Raw genomic sequence first — 14,801 nt, forward strand, 5'->3', positions numbered from 1 at the left:
TTTTTGTTGGAAAGACAAAATGTGCAGGGTGATAGCTTGGGTGAATTGATGGCATCCTTCCTCCTGCCAAGCCAACCCGTTTTCTAAAAACCCCTTTTAGGAARGCTAGAGAATTTTATTCTGTTGGAGAATATAACCCTGATGGTTGCTTGCACAGAGGGGAAAAGCAGAGAGGAATACGGGAATCGTCCTGTGCAATCTCTATTGTTTGAAACTTACTTTATATCAGAAATTGAAGATGAAAACGGTAAGGAAGATTTCACGCTATTCAATGAAACTTTTTGYATTTCTTGTGTCCCGAATAATGGTGCGTGCAGGGCTTTGGGGAGCGGGGGGTGATTTATATTGCATTAGGCGAGGTGCATTTGGAGTAATTTCAGACAGAAACCTCTGAGGATGGGGGAAGGGGGTGCGAGGATTTTTCAGCCGATAAGAGAGATGATTGATGAAGTACCATCTCGAATAGTGCACTTTTAGACTTTTAAAAACATTTTTTTTYAAACTTTGACTACTAAGTCGTTGGTAGAAGCAGAAAAAGAAAAACAAAGCTAAAACAAAACCAAACAACAAATGAAAACCAAAGCAGCCCCCAGACCCCAACGACAACCCAAGGCTATTCTGGATTGCTGCTGAGTGGAGGAAGCCCCGCTCTCGGCCGTGCCGTGTCCGGCGGTGTCCGCTGCCGCGGTCAGACAAGTGCACACTTTGTGCCGGGGCTCGCAGGGTCGGCGCGGCCGCCGTCCCGCAGCGATGCTGGCGGGGATGTCGGGCTCTCGCTGGGCTCATCAGGAAGATGGAAGCGTGTGGTTTTGATTTACTTCGAGCCGCTTGGGATTTGCCAGACTCTTTAACCCCGCGGACTCGTGTTTGTCGGTGTATGTCTGTCTCCGCAGTGGCCCGGGGTTCAAAGGGACTTTGTTTGGTGGGAGGAGGTAAGTGGGCTCTCGCTCCCCGGCGATGTGTGTGCTGATTTTGTCTTCGCTACTTTCTTTCATTGTTGTACAAGAGAGAAGGGACAGAGARGGAAAGAGTCAGACTCTTGTTTTTATTTGGGCTGCCGGTGCAACGCGTTTGGGCCAAACGCCAAGTGTCTGGGTCACACGCGTTTTATCCAAATAGATTCAGCGCTGCTGTCTGGAAATGGGCTGCTGAAAGTTAACTTTAGGATCAGCTCTACCACAGCAACCAGACTCTTYCCTTCAGCCTCTCATGGGAGGACTTTTTTTTTTTTCCCTTCTGATTTTTTTTGAGGGATGTATATCTGGTGACTTCCAGTTTGCTTCAGTAGCAGTATTTTTAACTCTGTATGTGTGTGCAGACGTGTAGAGATAATGTGCATGTGTGTAGAGCTCTGTGTGTAGCCATGTATTTTTCTAGCCTTGTAACTTTTTATGGGGGGGTGGATGTTGCTTTTTCGGTAGATGCAATGACAGCTGCCCCCTCGGCACGGCCGGCGGGAGCCTTGGGGCTGGCGGGGGGTTCTACGTCGGCAGCCCCGTCGTACGACGGGGCCCGCRCAGCAGTAATTTTACTGCTCACGCCTTGGCTTCTGGTTAATTCCTGGGGAGGAGGGTTCGTTCTTTCCCTTTGTACGGTGTCCCCTTCCCCGCCACTCWCGGCCCCCGTTCCTGTTCACCGAGTTCTTGCCGGCGCGGTCTGCGCGTCGCAGTTCTCGCCTGGGGAAGCTCCTGGAGGCACAACTAATCCCTGGCTTTTGAAGCCCTGCGACGCTTTTCACGGCCAGCCGCGATACCTGTAATTGAATTTGTGTGATTGATGCCCGTCCCCCGCCCCGTCCCCTCCCGCCGCCCTCCCCATTTCCTTAGCAACCACTCGTAGTGCCGGGCGGGCGCACGGCCGCCCCTGCCCGCGCCTCACCGCGGGCTCCCGCCGCCCTCACGGCCCGGCCACGGAGGGCGGGAAGGCGGCGGGGSCCGAGCCGCCGGGGCGGGGGCGTGGAGGACAGCCCCCTGTCCCGCCCGCCGCAGCGGCGGGTCCTTTTCCCCGTCGTCGCTCTCCTCGACCCCGCCCCGAGGCGTAGCTAGCGGTCTGTACGCTGTGGTCTGGCGGTGCGGCTTGTGTGTTTTCTGGCACCTCAGGCGCTAATGGGAGACCTCGGCGCTGCCGCCGCCGAAGCGCCCCGAGGCCTGTCGGGTTCTGCGGTGGACGCCCCTGGTGTGGCGGCGGTCTTTGGACATCGGTCTCGCATGCTTSCCTGTTCTAAAACTTCAGCTACCTTGAGGTTAAGCGATCCCATAGTTGCCCAAGGCACCTTTGCTTAGATGGAGTCTCTCGTAGTGACTGCTTTGAGCAGTTTGGCTACTCCTCCTCGTAGTCCACTTTATTCATGGAATCATTTAGCTTGGAAAGGACCTCTGAGGTCATCAAGTCTTATGACTGGATACTATCCTGTCAGCTAGACCATAGCACCAAGTGCCACCTCCAGTCTTTCTGTAGACATATCCAGGGATGGTGACTCTACTACCTCCCTCAGCAGCCCATTGCAATGTCTAATGACCTTTTCTGGGAAGAAATTCTTCTAAATGTCCAACCTTAATGATCCCTGCTGCAGCTTGATCCTCTCCTGTCACTTGTTGCCTGGGMGGAGAGGCTGACCTCCACGAGGCTACAGTCTCGTTTCAAGCCATTGTAGGGAGTGATGAGGCCATCCCTGAGCCTTTTCTTCAACTTGAACACCACCAGCTCCCKCAGATGTCTCTTGTGCTCTGAAAACGATGACCTTTTTTCTCCTTGCTGAGTGTCACTGGGTAGGAGCCTYGTTACACCAGTGACAGGACTACCACAGTTATCATCAGTGCCTCCACAGAAATGCCAGTGCTATGCAGCTACTTTGTCACTGGCTTCAGAAAACATCTAGTATTTTTCCTTTCTGGTTTGGCAGAGCTCTTACAGTTAGACCAGATCTGTGTTTTTAGGTGGTGGTTCCGGACATGGAGTCATGCTTATGTTTACCAGTGGGTGAAGGTGTAGTTTGCCATATGACACACTAAGAAGTTTCTTATTGTAAGCTTAGTGTTGACCAAATTTTGCATATTGACAACAGTCTACAGTGAAAGGCTGCTAAGAAAGGTGGGAAAAAAGAAGGTATAGMGTGCATGTTTTGAGTTCCTACCAAATATCATACTGAAAGTAGGTTTTCTTGGAGTTACCTGAGTGCTTTATGCTTTACATCCATTACTGCTCTTTAATTGGGAGGGATAATGTGGCTTCATATGGTCAGCTTGTATGGTCAAGTTGGCAATAAATACTTTTGAAGAAGAGGTAAAATTTCTGCTGAAACTTACAGAAAGCTTAATATGAAAGGAAATTGGTCTTGTGTGAAGCTTGGAATGAGGGAGACCACTTCAGAGACTCCTGCAAGGACATGAATGACTGTTGGACACTGTTGAACAACATGGTACTGGTCCATCATGGGGGCCATTGGTTTCTAAATAATGGGTACTGTTAATTTATGTCCAGTATTCTGAGCTATCTAGCTGCTTAGGTACTGCAGTCTCCAGAGATCTGAATGTTAGGATAACTTACCATCAACCTGACAGGCTGAACATGAGCTCCCTGTTAGGATATTTTGGCTAAGTAGAGACTGTAAGGCAATGTTACCTCTATATATGGCAGTAATGAATCATTGCTGGGCTACTGTGTCCAGTTCTAGTGTCTGCAGATGAAAAGGGATGCTGATGAATTTGAAACGGTTCAGAGAAAAATGGCAGAAGTATTCAGCCATCTGAAAACTGGATTATACAGAATGAGATAAACCAAAGAGACTGAGCTGCTTATCAGGAAGTGCAGAGGTGCCTGTATCAAATTATAACCATGCATACAGGGAGAAGAAATCAGCTCATTAGCAGACAGGGATAAAGCAAGATTCAGTGACAGGAATTTGAAACTGTGCATTCTCATATTAGAAAAAAGGGCAAATTACTTATTGTCCTGATGTAGCAAAAAGAGCATGGGGTTAATTATGTATCTTCAAGACTTGCAAAAGTCTAAAAACGGTAACTAAATATTAGCTAGGAAACAGAGTTCTACATAGCAATGCAAACAGAGAGCTTTTTCATTAATGTGCTTTGAGGCCTTGTCACATGTGAATGGCATCACTAAGTCTTTATGCTTCCCCATGGGAATAAATACTACTAAGCACAAAGCATGTTTGCARAGTATGTTTCAGTTTCTTTACAAACCAGATTAAATCCTGGGTGCTGTCTTGAAAGGTATTTAAAAGGTAGATATTGGCCAGATTAACCTCATTTGCACATTAGTAATTAGATGGGTTTCAAATTGGCTAAGATGTTACCTAAATATTCATTATAATGTTGTTAAATAGGATTTGGGTGATGTTGATTTTCTTGACATTTTATGCTGTAGCTCTTTATAAAACCTGTGCTAGCTGCAGCTGTATTACCTGTCTGAATGTTGTAAATCATTCCCAGAATTTTGGAAAGGCAAACTTATCTGGYGCATGTGTAAGTGACTTTTGAAGTCATACTTGTGTAAGTATGCTTTTGAAAATTGTTTTTTAAACAAGCTCCTCCTCCTAGGTGTTCTGTTTCTCCATTGTCTACTTCAGCAGGATTCGTACACAGGTCTGCTGCAAGCACTTARGGGGTCTGATGAGTACCAGCTGATGGAACACATAATTTGGTGTCCCATGGTGCTGGGCTGTTAGTTTACTGCATGAATMTTCATTTAATCCCTGGCTGCAGCTAGAGCTGCTTTTAACTTTTATTGTTGCAATAGTGTTTTAAATTAAAAAAAAAAAACAGACAACAAGTATTTTAAATATTAGAAGGTATATGATGAATAGCTTCAGATACTGAAATTTGTTCTTTAGTATTCTAACATGCAGCATTCCCACTTAACTGAATGGGAATTCTGCCTGCATAAGCAGAACCCTGGCCCAAGTAATAACAAAATACATGTTTCAGAAAGATCAGATAACTGTACTCTGGATTCTTTCCCAGGTTCTTCCTTTATCTACTTGCATATTGGAAYCTGTTATTAACAATTGAAATCAATGAGTACATAGCATTGATTACAGATGAACAAGTCTGAACACAGTATTTGAGCTACAAGAAACATTGAATAGGTGTAAGAATTCATAAAAATAACATGAAGTTGATAAATGCATCATAAGCTGTATGGATCTACTTTTCAAGGTTAATGGTAACTATTTTTTTTTTCKTTTTGTAAGATTGTGACCTTGGATGTGACCATAGAGTTGATACTGGGTGAATATTATTTCAAAATGTTGCCTTTTGTATTTCGTTATTAGTGGCTTAGTGTTTTGCAGCATAGATCTGTCTTACTATTAAGAATTTGCCTTGACTCATATTCTTTTGTTTTTCAGGAAAAGAAATGGAGCAAGTTCAGTAACTATCCAATYTAACATCTGTCTCATATATTAAGGAATCTTACAAATACTTGTTTGAATTGAGAAAATGACTGCAGCTATGGAAGAAAGTACCTGTCCAAAAAGTGGAACATCCTATAGTTAATTTGGAAGTAGTATAAAATAAATATACTTGTTATGGTGCGATTCTGGAGTGAAGTTAATTTTATAGCACATAGGTAGCTCTCCAAGGAGAAAGAAAAAAGAGCCTTCTGTTTTTTTCTAAATTATGGAAATTTTTTGGAAGACGTGGACATGGATTTTGAGCCTAGTCATGGTTTCATCGGAATTTCACAGTAACAACAGGCTTACATACAATTCTCAAGGTAGGGGCCTGATCTCTGTAGCTGGAAAGAAGCATGTGTTTTTGCATTGTATTTGTGTAATATTTTCTAAACCATGTTTATATAATTCATGAGCTCATATAGACTCTGCTCTTAGTTTTATCATGATTAATTGTCATGCAGATTAAATTTTCTTGTTCTAATTCCTTTCTGTCTACTTTCAACTGTAGGAAAGCCCTGCAAATTAAATTTTGTAAAATGTACTTGATAATATTTGAGAGACTTGCCATGATAAAATTAACATGCTTTCAGACTAGGAAGTAAGAATCTAATCTTGTTTTTACAATTTAATCCTTTTCATTACTACTGTTTGTATTCTTGCAAGTGGATTTTATAGCTTTTGTCTTTGAATGGTATCACTGGGAAAAATGTGTGCTTCTTAAGTTAGTCCCTAATGTTTACATATTTTTGGTAAGTAGGAAAAGATATGTATTAAAAACTTTTGTATTTCCAGTGATAATCAAATTAATGGGAAACCAAACTTAGAAAGAATGAAAATAATATTTATTTTTTTTAGTAAAATGCTGCATCATGTGTTTACCTCAAAATGACTTTTACTCATGAGAGTGATAAAATTTACCCAACAATGTTCTATATTTATGCTACTACTTGTTGTTTCCTGTTATATTTTCTTCTCTTCTATGCCCACTCCCTGGACTGTCTTACCTTGTGATTGATTACAAAGAGGAATTCCTGTCTTACCTTGAACACTACCAACTAACAATCCCAATAAGGGTTGATCAAAATGGAGCCTTCCTCAGCTTTACTGTGAAAAATCCTAAACCCTCAAGAAGGAGGAGGAGCACAGACCCTTATGACCAAGAACTGGCAGCATCTAAATTATTTTTTAAACTTTCTGCCTATGGCAAGCACTTTCATTTAAACCTGACTCTCAACACAGATTTGGTGTCCAGACATTTTACAGTAGAGTACTGGGGGAAAGATGGACCGCAATGGAAGCATGATTTCTTAGACCACTGTCACTAYACAGGATATTTGCAAGACCAACACAGTACAACTAAAGTGGCCTTAAGCAACTGCAATGGTYTGGTAAGTCCATACTACATGTTATAGTATAATAGTGTGCTTGTCCCTTTTAAATTATGCAAAAAGAATATAATTGGCATGTCTTTGAGGTTTTTTGAGTTCCTTTGGGGAAGCAAGTGGACAGGAAGGTACAGAAAACTCTAAAACCTCATCTAGGTCCTGGGGAAAAGTAGTTGTCAGTTTTTCAAGCTTAATGCCGAGTACTAAGACTCAATTCTGTAGTCCTTTAGCAGGCAACCTCTTCAGTGTTTACAGTGTCTGCCCTAGGGCTGCAAGATTAGGTCTGTGCAGAGATCTTTGCTGTTGTAAGAGCCTTCCAAACTGAAGGGGCAGGGAGGACAAATGAATGGGTCCTCCAGGATGCTGAATTTTTACAGAGAGATGTTGATTGAACTGAACTCCCACTTGTCTCTGAGTATTTGGATTTAGAAACTGAGTAATTAAAAGAAGAGGAATTGCTTGGTGTAGACATGATCATTACTAAAAATTCAAAACATGAAAAGTCTTTAGCAAGTACCAGCATCAGAAAGTAATTTAACTTTTTTTCCGGAAAGGTTTTGTTTGCAAATCATAAACTTTTGCACTAAAAAGTAGGATTAGAATTTCTTACCTCTTCTCATCTCTTCTTTTACTGGTCACATGACAGTAGTACATGCACAGGAAAAAGAAATCAGAAAACCTACGCAAAGAAGTAAAAGAGCAGACTGTTGAGTAACAAAATACTAAAATAGACATGGCTATGAAACACTAAATCAAGAGCTGGTGTTTTCTCTAGTAAAAATATACATGTATATTATGGTTACTTATTCTGGTTTTTGTATGGTAGAATGCTGGTCAGTCTCCTTGTTAGGAATACGTGGATCTAATGAATTTCTAAGTTAAAAAAAAAAGATTATACAGACTTGYTAGACTAATTCCTGTTTATCCTTGGAAGTGCTATTGAATAATGCCTCTTGGAATGTTATTTTTTAAAAAAAGCCAGCTGTTTCAAACCTAGATAGGTTTCATTATACCTTGCTACTTGTGATACCCCCGATACAGTACAGTTTAACATTTCAGAGTATTCTGAGGAAAAATACTTTAATGAGGATTTTCAGTGCTAAGTGAACACTTTCAAAGAAATGGAGTTAAAATGATGTTCCATTGAGTGTGGTATCACAATTTGGTTAATGCAGAGTTACAGCAGATAGGTCTGAATTTAGTACAGCTTTCACTTTGGTTGCAGTTTCCTCATAATAGTTTTTTTTTTTTTTTTTCCTGATCACAGTTATTCAAGCTCTGTGGCTAATACACTTCATCTTTTTGTATGAGTTCTTTTCAGCTAAAAATATGATGGAAACCAAGTCCCTTCTTTCAGGACTAATTTCTTTTAAAGAGGCTGCATGCCTCTTTATGTCCAGAATTTCTGCTACAATATTGATGCACAGACTACTTGGCCTCCTTGGAGCCTGTAGTAAGTGCCATGGAGATCCCATTTCAGTTCCTGTTTGCCCTTGGCTAAGGGAGTGAGCCAAGAACTCCTGCCCTTGCCCTAGCCAACTCTTCTTTTCCTTAGATGTTAGGAAAACAAAAGGAGGATGAAGCAGAACAAAGCCCATATTTTCTATCATCTTAGCTCATCTGTCACTCCTCATGGCCCTTCTTTTCTTCAAAAAAGCATGAAAGATGTCATGAGGAAGCAGATTCTTTTTTTTTTTCTTTTGTGCCCAACACCCTGAGTTGACATTTAGCATTCCCATTGCTGCATGTCTTCCCTTTGCTCTCAGSCTGACCATTTTGCTGGAATGAAACTGCCTGTGGTTCTAGGTGTCAGCATGTTAACTTTGTAAGTTAAAGTCTGTGTACAGTGTTTCCCACTCTAAATCATCATCTTCAGTGGTTGTGGTTGTTGCCAGTTGTTATGTGTGTTTTTCAGGTATTAAGGCAACCTTAATTCAGTCTTTGGGCGCACAGGTTCTTCATAGTCATGACTTGGGACTGCAAGCATCAACTGTCCACTGCATCTCCTAGGAAGATTTGGTCATACGCATGTRAGGCTCCTGTCTCGCTCCAGAAACATCAGCAGGGTTACATGGCTCTCTCTCAGAGGCAGGAATCCTGCAGAGGGTGCAGCAGTAGTCTTGACTGGATATCATCYGCTTCTGTACAGAAATTCCTCTGTCATCTGGTGTTGGCAGGGCCTTTCAGAGCACTGTATCTGGGAATTACCACTCCATTTAGATAAATCCATCACAAACTTATTTTAAAATCATAATTCCAATTAATGAATGTTTTTTTATACAGATACTGGTTAGAACATGTTTAATAAAGCAATTGGCAGTGAACATTGAAGACAATATTACTTGTTTTAGAATCAGCAGTAGTTCAGAACATGTCGCACTTAAGGCATTCATTGTATTTTCCAGTTTAATTACTGGTCTGTAAGTGACTTCCAGTTATCTTCTAATAGTTCTTGATTAACATCTGTATGAAAGCCAGTCATTGTGAGTTTAACTCTAAAGCAGGTAGTAAGTAATCTGTAACAGTGAACGTTGCTCCCAAACAAAATGCATGCATTACATTTACTTACTCCAGTTGTCCTTTTAGATTTCATTGTTGACAATTATCCTTTCTGAATATCTTGAATTACTGTTTACTTATTCAGAGTGGTTATGTGACAGCATGATTTAATTAACATCTGTTGTATGACTTTGAAGAATACTTGTATTTGAGATAAGTGTAAGATGGGTTTTCTCTCAGTTTCATTGTAATAAAAGTGACAAGTAGTCACTCCATTTTTCTCTCACTGTTTCTTGTTTCAGCCTCTCCTTCTCTATTTCTCATTACCAAGTGCCCTAGAATTACAGGCTGCTACTTACTGAAGTTCCAGTCTGGCAGTTTCCATCTGCTGGGCCGTGATTATGCTATAAATTGTCTGAAGTTTTGAGAAAAGCTCTGTGATCCAGTGAGCATTCATGTAAGGAAATTGAAAGTCTTGTCTTGCTGGCTTGCTGGCTTCCAAACCCATATTTACTGTAGTGGATGCTGCACTGGTRGATGAGTTGCAGGTTTGGCTGTGTCATGAGAAAGCCTGCAATGAGCAGCTTTTTAGGGCCTTTGGTGGYTGGGTTCAAGGCAACCAGACTGAGACATCTCCTAAGCTGAGTATTTCATACTGAAGGAAAGAAGTAAAGGAATGGTGGCAACTGGCTGAAGAGGGAACTTCACCTCAGAGGAATGGAGTTTGACTGACTCTGAGAGGAGTGCATCTGAAAGAAGTTTTAGAGCCTTCAGTAATGGAATCAGGCAAAACCCAAACTTTTTGCATTCTGACCCACCTTTGTCCTTTGCCAGGTGTCTGCACTCTTAACTGAGTGCTTAAACGAGTTTTGCACTGTAGCAAATTTTATAATTTTAGTAGGAACTATTTTGAATCTGTTGTGGTCCTGASTAAATGGTTGATATAAAAGCGCGGTATTTCCATGTATGTGAAGTTCACACATTGTGTGATGTTTGCTGGACAGCACAATTGTCTCCATACAAGAAGAAACGATAAAGAAAGCACAGGCTGTGGTTTAAAGCRTGAAATTACTTGTTAAACGGGGAATTATTTTGCTGGAAGACTTCATGTGTGCTTCATGCATTCCTAAATACATGCATTTATTATAATAATAATTATAAATTACTCCTATTTTTCTGAAGTTAGCTCATTTGAAAGCTGATTTTTCTCTAAAGCATATTCCTATTTTTATAGATTATAATTTACATATATTATGGTATTTTWGACAGGATGTGAAATAATTCTGTAGCACTGTCTTTAGGGCTATCTTTGATACTTGCATGTTTATTCAGTATAACATTAGTAGTTACAAAATTACACAYAAGATGTCCCTATCCTAGTTTTATTAGATTCCATGATGTGCTGTCTCAGGCCAGATCACTATTTTTCTCATCTTTAAGAGCACAGTAAGTTAATGCAGTCTTTTTCCTCAGTCATAAAACCACAGTGTGTAGCCAGCTGTTGACATATTGAACAACACTGACACGTTTTCAGAAGTTTCCATTACTACTACTTTATATTAAAAGTGGATAGAGAATAAAGTCTAAAAAGATTCAAGGCATGGAAAAATTGTGAAACAATAGTACTATGTGGAAAAGGCACGCGCTTACTTGTCCCTCATAATTCAGTTTGCTTTTGCAACTGAYGGACGTCCCCCATCTGAAGGAGGTTAAGGCTCTGGCTGGACAGCCTGACAGAAAAAGATTCTTTTTCACAGATTCTGGGGAACTCCGTGTGGATTCACAGATTTGTCTGAGCATGTCAAACTGCTGGAACCAGATCTTGTATGTGTTAGCATGAGTTGGCAGTCTGTAGTGGGATTGGATAACACAGAACCTCAGACAATCTGTTTTAGATAATAATCTTGGGAACGTTCCTTGTAGTAACATACTTGATGCATTCAGCTTGTTTCTTGTATTCATGGTATTTTGTCAAAACCTTTTCTGATCATTCTTGTATCTTAATAATATTTCTGATGCTTTGGAGGAGAAGCTTAATTTATGAACTGTTAAAATACACTAGCAACRCTTAAAGAAAATGAAAATGGGTTCATTTTAATGCTTTAAATGGACATTATTTCAAACTCCTTTTTCAACCAAATTTTTTTTTTTTCCTCAAATAGTAGATTATAAATCAAATCTGGTGTTTAGAATGTTGGTTTGSATATAATAGTATACTTCCCACTATGTGTTAACCAGACATTGCTGAATACAGAAACAATAAAAGTATCTTTAGCTGCATGAATTTTTGAAACTCAGAATATATGCTAGCCATCACTGCAGTACTTTTTATTTGCAGAATTCAGAGTGCTTCTTAAAAATTAGTGATTTCACTGTTGAATCACTGAGATTCAACAAGATGGCTTGCATCAGTTTAGCACTGTAWGAACAGGTTTGTTTGCAAGAAAAAATAATGTTAAGCTTAAAATGGTATACATATGCCAGGTTTGTGGGAAGAGCATATGCATTTCCAGTGCTTATTGAATTCCTTATCTAACTGCAGTGACTGACCATATTTGTGTTTTTGCTACCTGCTGGTAGATCTATGTTAAAATTTATTTGCAGTTCCTTAACTAAGGGTTTTATTAAAATATCTCTTCTTAAACCACCATAGTATTTGGGCAATGAGATCAGATGCCAACTAGGCATTGGAAAAAGTACTGATAGTACTTATTCTTAACAATTTTTACTGCAGATACCCAAAGGAACTKGGATCATTTTTTGCAGGCATTCTTTAGTTACATGCAGGAGCAAAGATGTAATTTGTATAGAGGATTAGTGCTGCAATAAAGTGTCTATGCTATCTGAATTGACTTAGTTCCATTAAGGTAGTATCACTGCTTATAATTTTCAGTTTCAGTATCTGACATAATTATCTCATTCGTGCTTAGACTTGTAAACATAGCTGGACTTGAGTGCAGACAGGAAGGATGTATATTCTGGAGGAATTTAAGTTAGGACCCATTCAGTTTCAGAGACAGTGCCACAGATTGGATGGTACCTCCGTCTCCTTGGGCTTGGCATGAGGCAGATAGCCTGATGGTGTTGGCCAGAATCAATCTGCAGGACTCTCTTCTTCTGGGAACATAATACTTGAGCTTACAATGGCTCAGGATTCGCTTGAGCCCAGATGTCTGACATCCAGACTGGATGCAGTCCAGACTGTCACGGTTCTTTCTGCACATCTGGCAAACCCAGTTACAGTTTGGTTTATATTTTCARTGCAATTTAAGCAGCAGTGTACCAATAGATTATTTATTTTCTAGTAAAATCTTAGACTCGAAGTAACAAGAAGACATTGTGAAAGGAATTTGATGCTTGCATCTTCCAGGTGAATTTAGACCCTGATTTTACCTTCTGAGTCAATAGTTGAGTTTGTAAAGAAAAATACCACTGAAGAGGTACACTTATTGTTGCATTTACAATGTAAGGAATGAGTAATTGAAAGCTGCAGTCTGTTCATACATATATTTTCACAGCTTATAGTAAGTTTCTATTTGAAAAACACTATAGTATCTGATTTATTACATAGGATTTTTTATTTTGTAGGTTTTACATTGTTACTTGTTTGGGAAGTGAAGAACAGTGGGCATTTTATGTATGAAACAGTAGCAGGATTTGGCCAGGCATACAAAGTCAAACTCTCACCTTTGAAAAGAGCTTTAAGATATTTAGAGCTGATATGGAGCAAGAGGTCTTATCATAGAGGTCCTAAAAAAGATTCATGTGTAGTACTTGTTTTACAGCTCAAAGGTGTGGTAGAAATGTACGATTCACCAAGTCAGGATATGAATGTAGATGTTCCTGCTCCTAGGCTCCTGTCTGGTTAATAGCTGGTAGAAAGTTTATACATTCAGAATTTCACGTATATGGGTATCCAAATTTTTAGTTTAGCAAATACGGGTGTAGAAGTCTGTCAGGGCTTATTCCCCAATACTTCTATATCTGAAAGGATCCAAAACCTGGGTTTTCTGGTAAAGTTCAGTTTTAATTGCTGAAGGTACAGGAAATTGCATAGTTGGCCTGAAATCTCCCCTTTCTTCCATAAACCACTTCCTGTTTGGAAGAAGCTGAGTTCACAAATGTGGAAGTTATGAGCATAGAATATCTACCATTCTGCACTGCATTATGAGGGAAAAAATATTCATTTTATTATGGAGAATGAATTCTAGTATACAGTCTACGATAGCTCATATTTGCTAGATTTGTGGCGAGACCTTTTACAAAATAAATGCTTTTTAGGCAGTGTAACATAAGTTACTATAAATAATGTGATATTTATTAASTAACTAGCTCTGTTTGGGATTGAGTCTGTATGTAAAATAATAAATGCTTTATCTGAATATGTGCTCATCATGGTGTTTGAATGAGGTATTTGGCTTTTAAGCATCTAGTGTTGTGGCATTACAGAGGGATATTGCACTCACCACTAGAGCAATGCCATTTTGGCTTGGCATAATTTTTAATGGATATGAATCATGTCATTTTGGAGCATCTGTGTGAAGAGATTATTTGCAGAATTCTGAGAATATCTCTTGCTGTTTTAACTGCATCCATCAAAAAAAGAGTGAAAGTATTCCAGTAACAGGACAATGATAATTTTATTTTTTTCGCACTGTGTTGTTTATAGGCACCTACTCCTACTCATACTAAAATCAGCAGAGGAGAGCTGGCTCATGTACTGTTTTATATGTTGGCTTCTAGCTGTGGATTTCTTCACAGAGAATGTTTTTTAAAAGTTAAGTTTTGTAATAGTAGGTTCATATTGTCTTTTGTAAGCTTTTGTTTTCTTATTTGCTTCTTTAAGCATGGAGTCATTGCTACAGAAGATGACGAGTATTTTATTGAGCCTTTAAGGAATATAACAGAAGATTCTAGTGACTATAGTTATGCGAATGGTCATCCTCATGTTGTATACAAAAAATCTACCATGCACCAGCAACACCTCTATGATCACAGTCACTGTGGAGTCTCAGGTAAATGAGAATGAGTGTCATTCCTTTTAAAAAATGGTAACTTCCGATGTATTTCAAGATCTTGCTTGTTTCGCATTTAGACACAGTGGAGAACGTAGAAATGTTAATCCTCCTTCTGGGTGATGTAATCTTGTTGAAAATAATTTTTCTTTTTCTTTTTTTTTTTTTTTTTTTTTTTTTTTTTTTTTTTTTTTTTTTTTTTTTTTTTTTTTTTTTTTTTTTTTTTTTTTTTTTTTTTNCATTCCAGCTGTGTTAGATGTGGAAACTTTCTGGTATGGGAGCTAGCAGGTAAGGAACCTCCTACCCCAGTCCCTCTGAAAAGCCTTGATTTTTTTTTTTTTTATTTTTAATTCAGATTGACAATATAGTATGTTTCAAAATCTAAGACACATGGAGTAAGTCTTGTTTTATGCCTACGTTGTGTACAGTGGCAGAAATGAGCGTAGGCTTCTTCAAAATGTGCATAAATGTTCTTCATTCCCCAGC

At 39.5% G+C, this 14,801-nt stretch overlaps 1 protein-coding gene across 1 annotated transcript in view; it reads left to right on the forward strand.

Annotated features, from left to right (window-relative positions):
* ADAMTS6 (ADAM metallopeptidase with thrombospondin type 1 motif 6) overlaps nt 1-14,801 on the forward strand; it is a 146,390-nt gene that overhangs the window by 302 nt on the left and 131,287 nt on the right. Inside the window, exons 2-5 of the mRNA XM_057389632.1 lie at nt 101-247; nt 5,369-5,736; nt 6,440-6,804; nt 14,147-14,315. Coding sequence (XP_057245615.1) covers nt 5,640-5,736; nt 6,440-6,804; nt 14,147-14,315 — 631 coding nt within the window. The 5' untranslated portion in view covers nt 101-247; nt 5,369-5,639. The remainder of the gene's footprint in view (nt 1-100; nt 248-5,368; nt 5,737-6,439; nt 6,805-14,146; nt 14,316-14,801) is intronic.

The sequence above is a fragment of the Malurus melanocephalus genome, unplaced genomic scaffold, assembly GCF_030028575.1.
Source record: "Malurus melanocephalus ecotype Western Australia unplaced genomic scaffold, MMel_1.1 scaffold_18, whole genome shotgun sequence".
NCBI lineage: Eukaryota > Metazoa > Chordata > Aves > Passeriformes > Maluridae > Malurus > Malurus melanocephalus.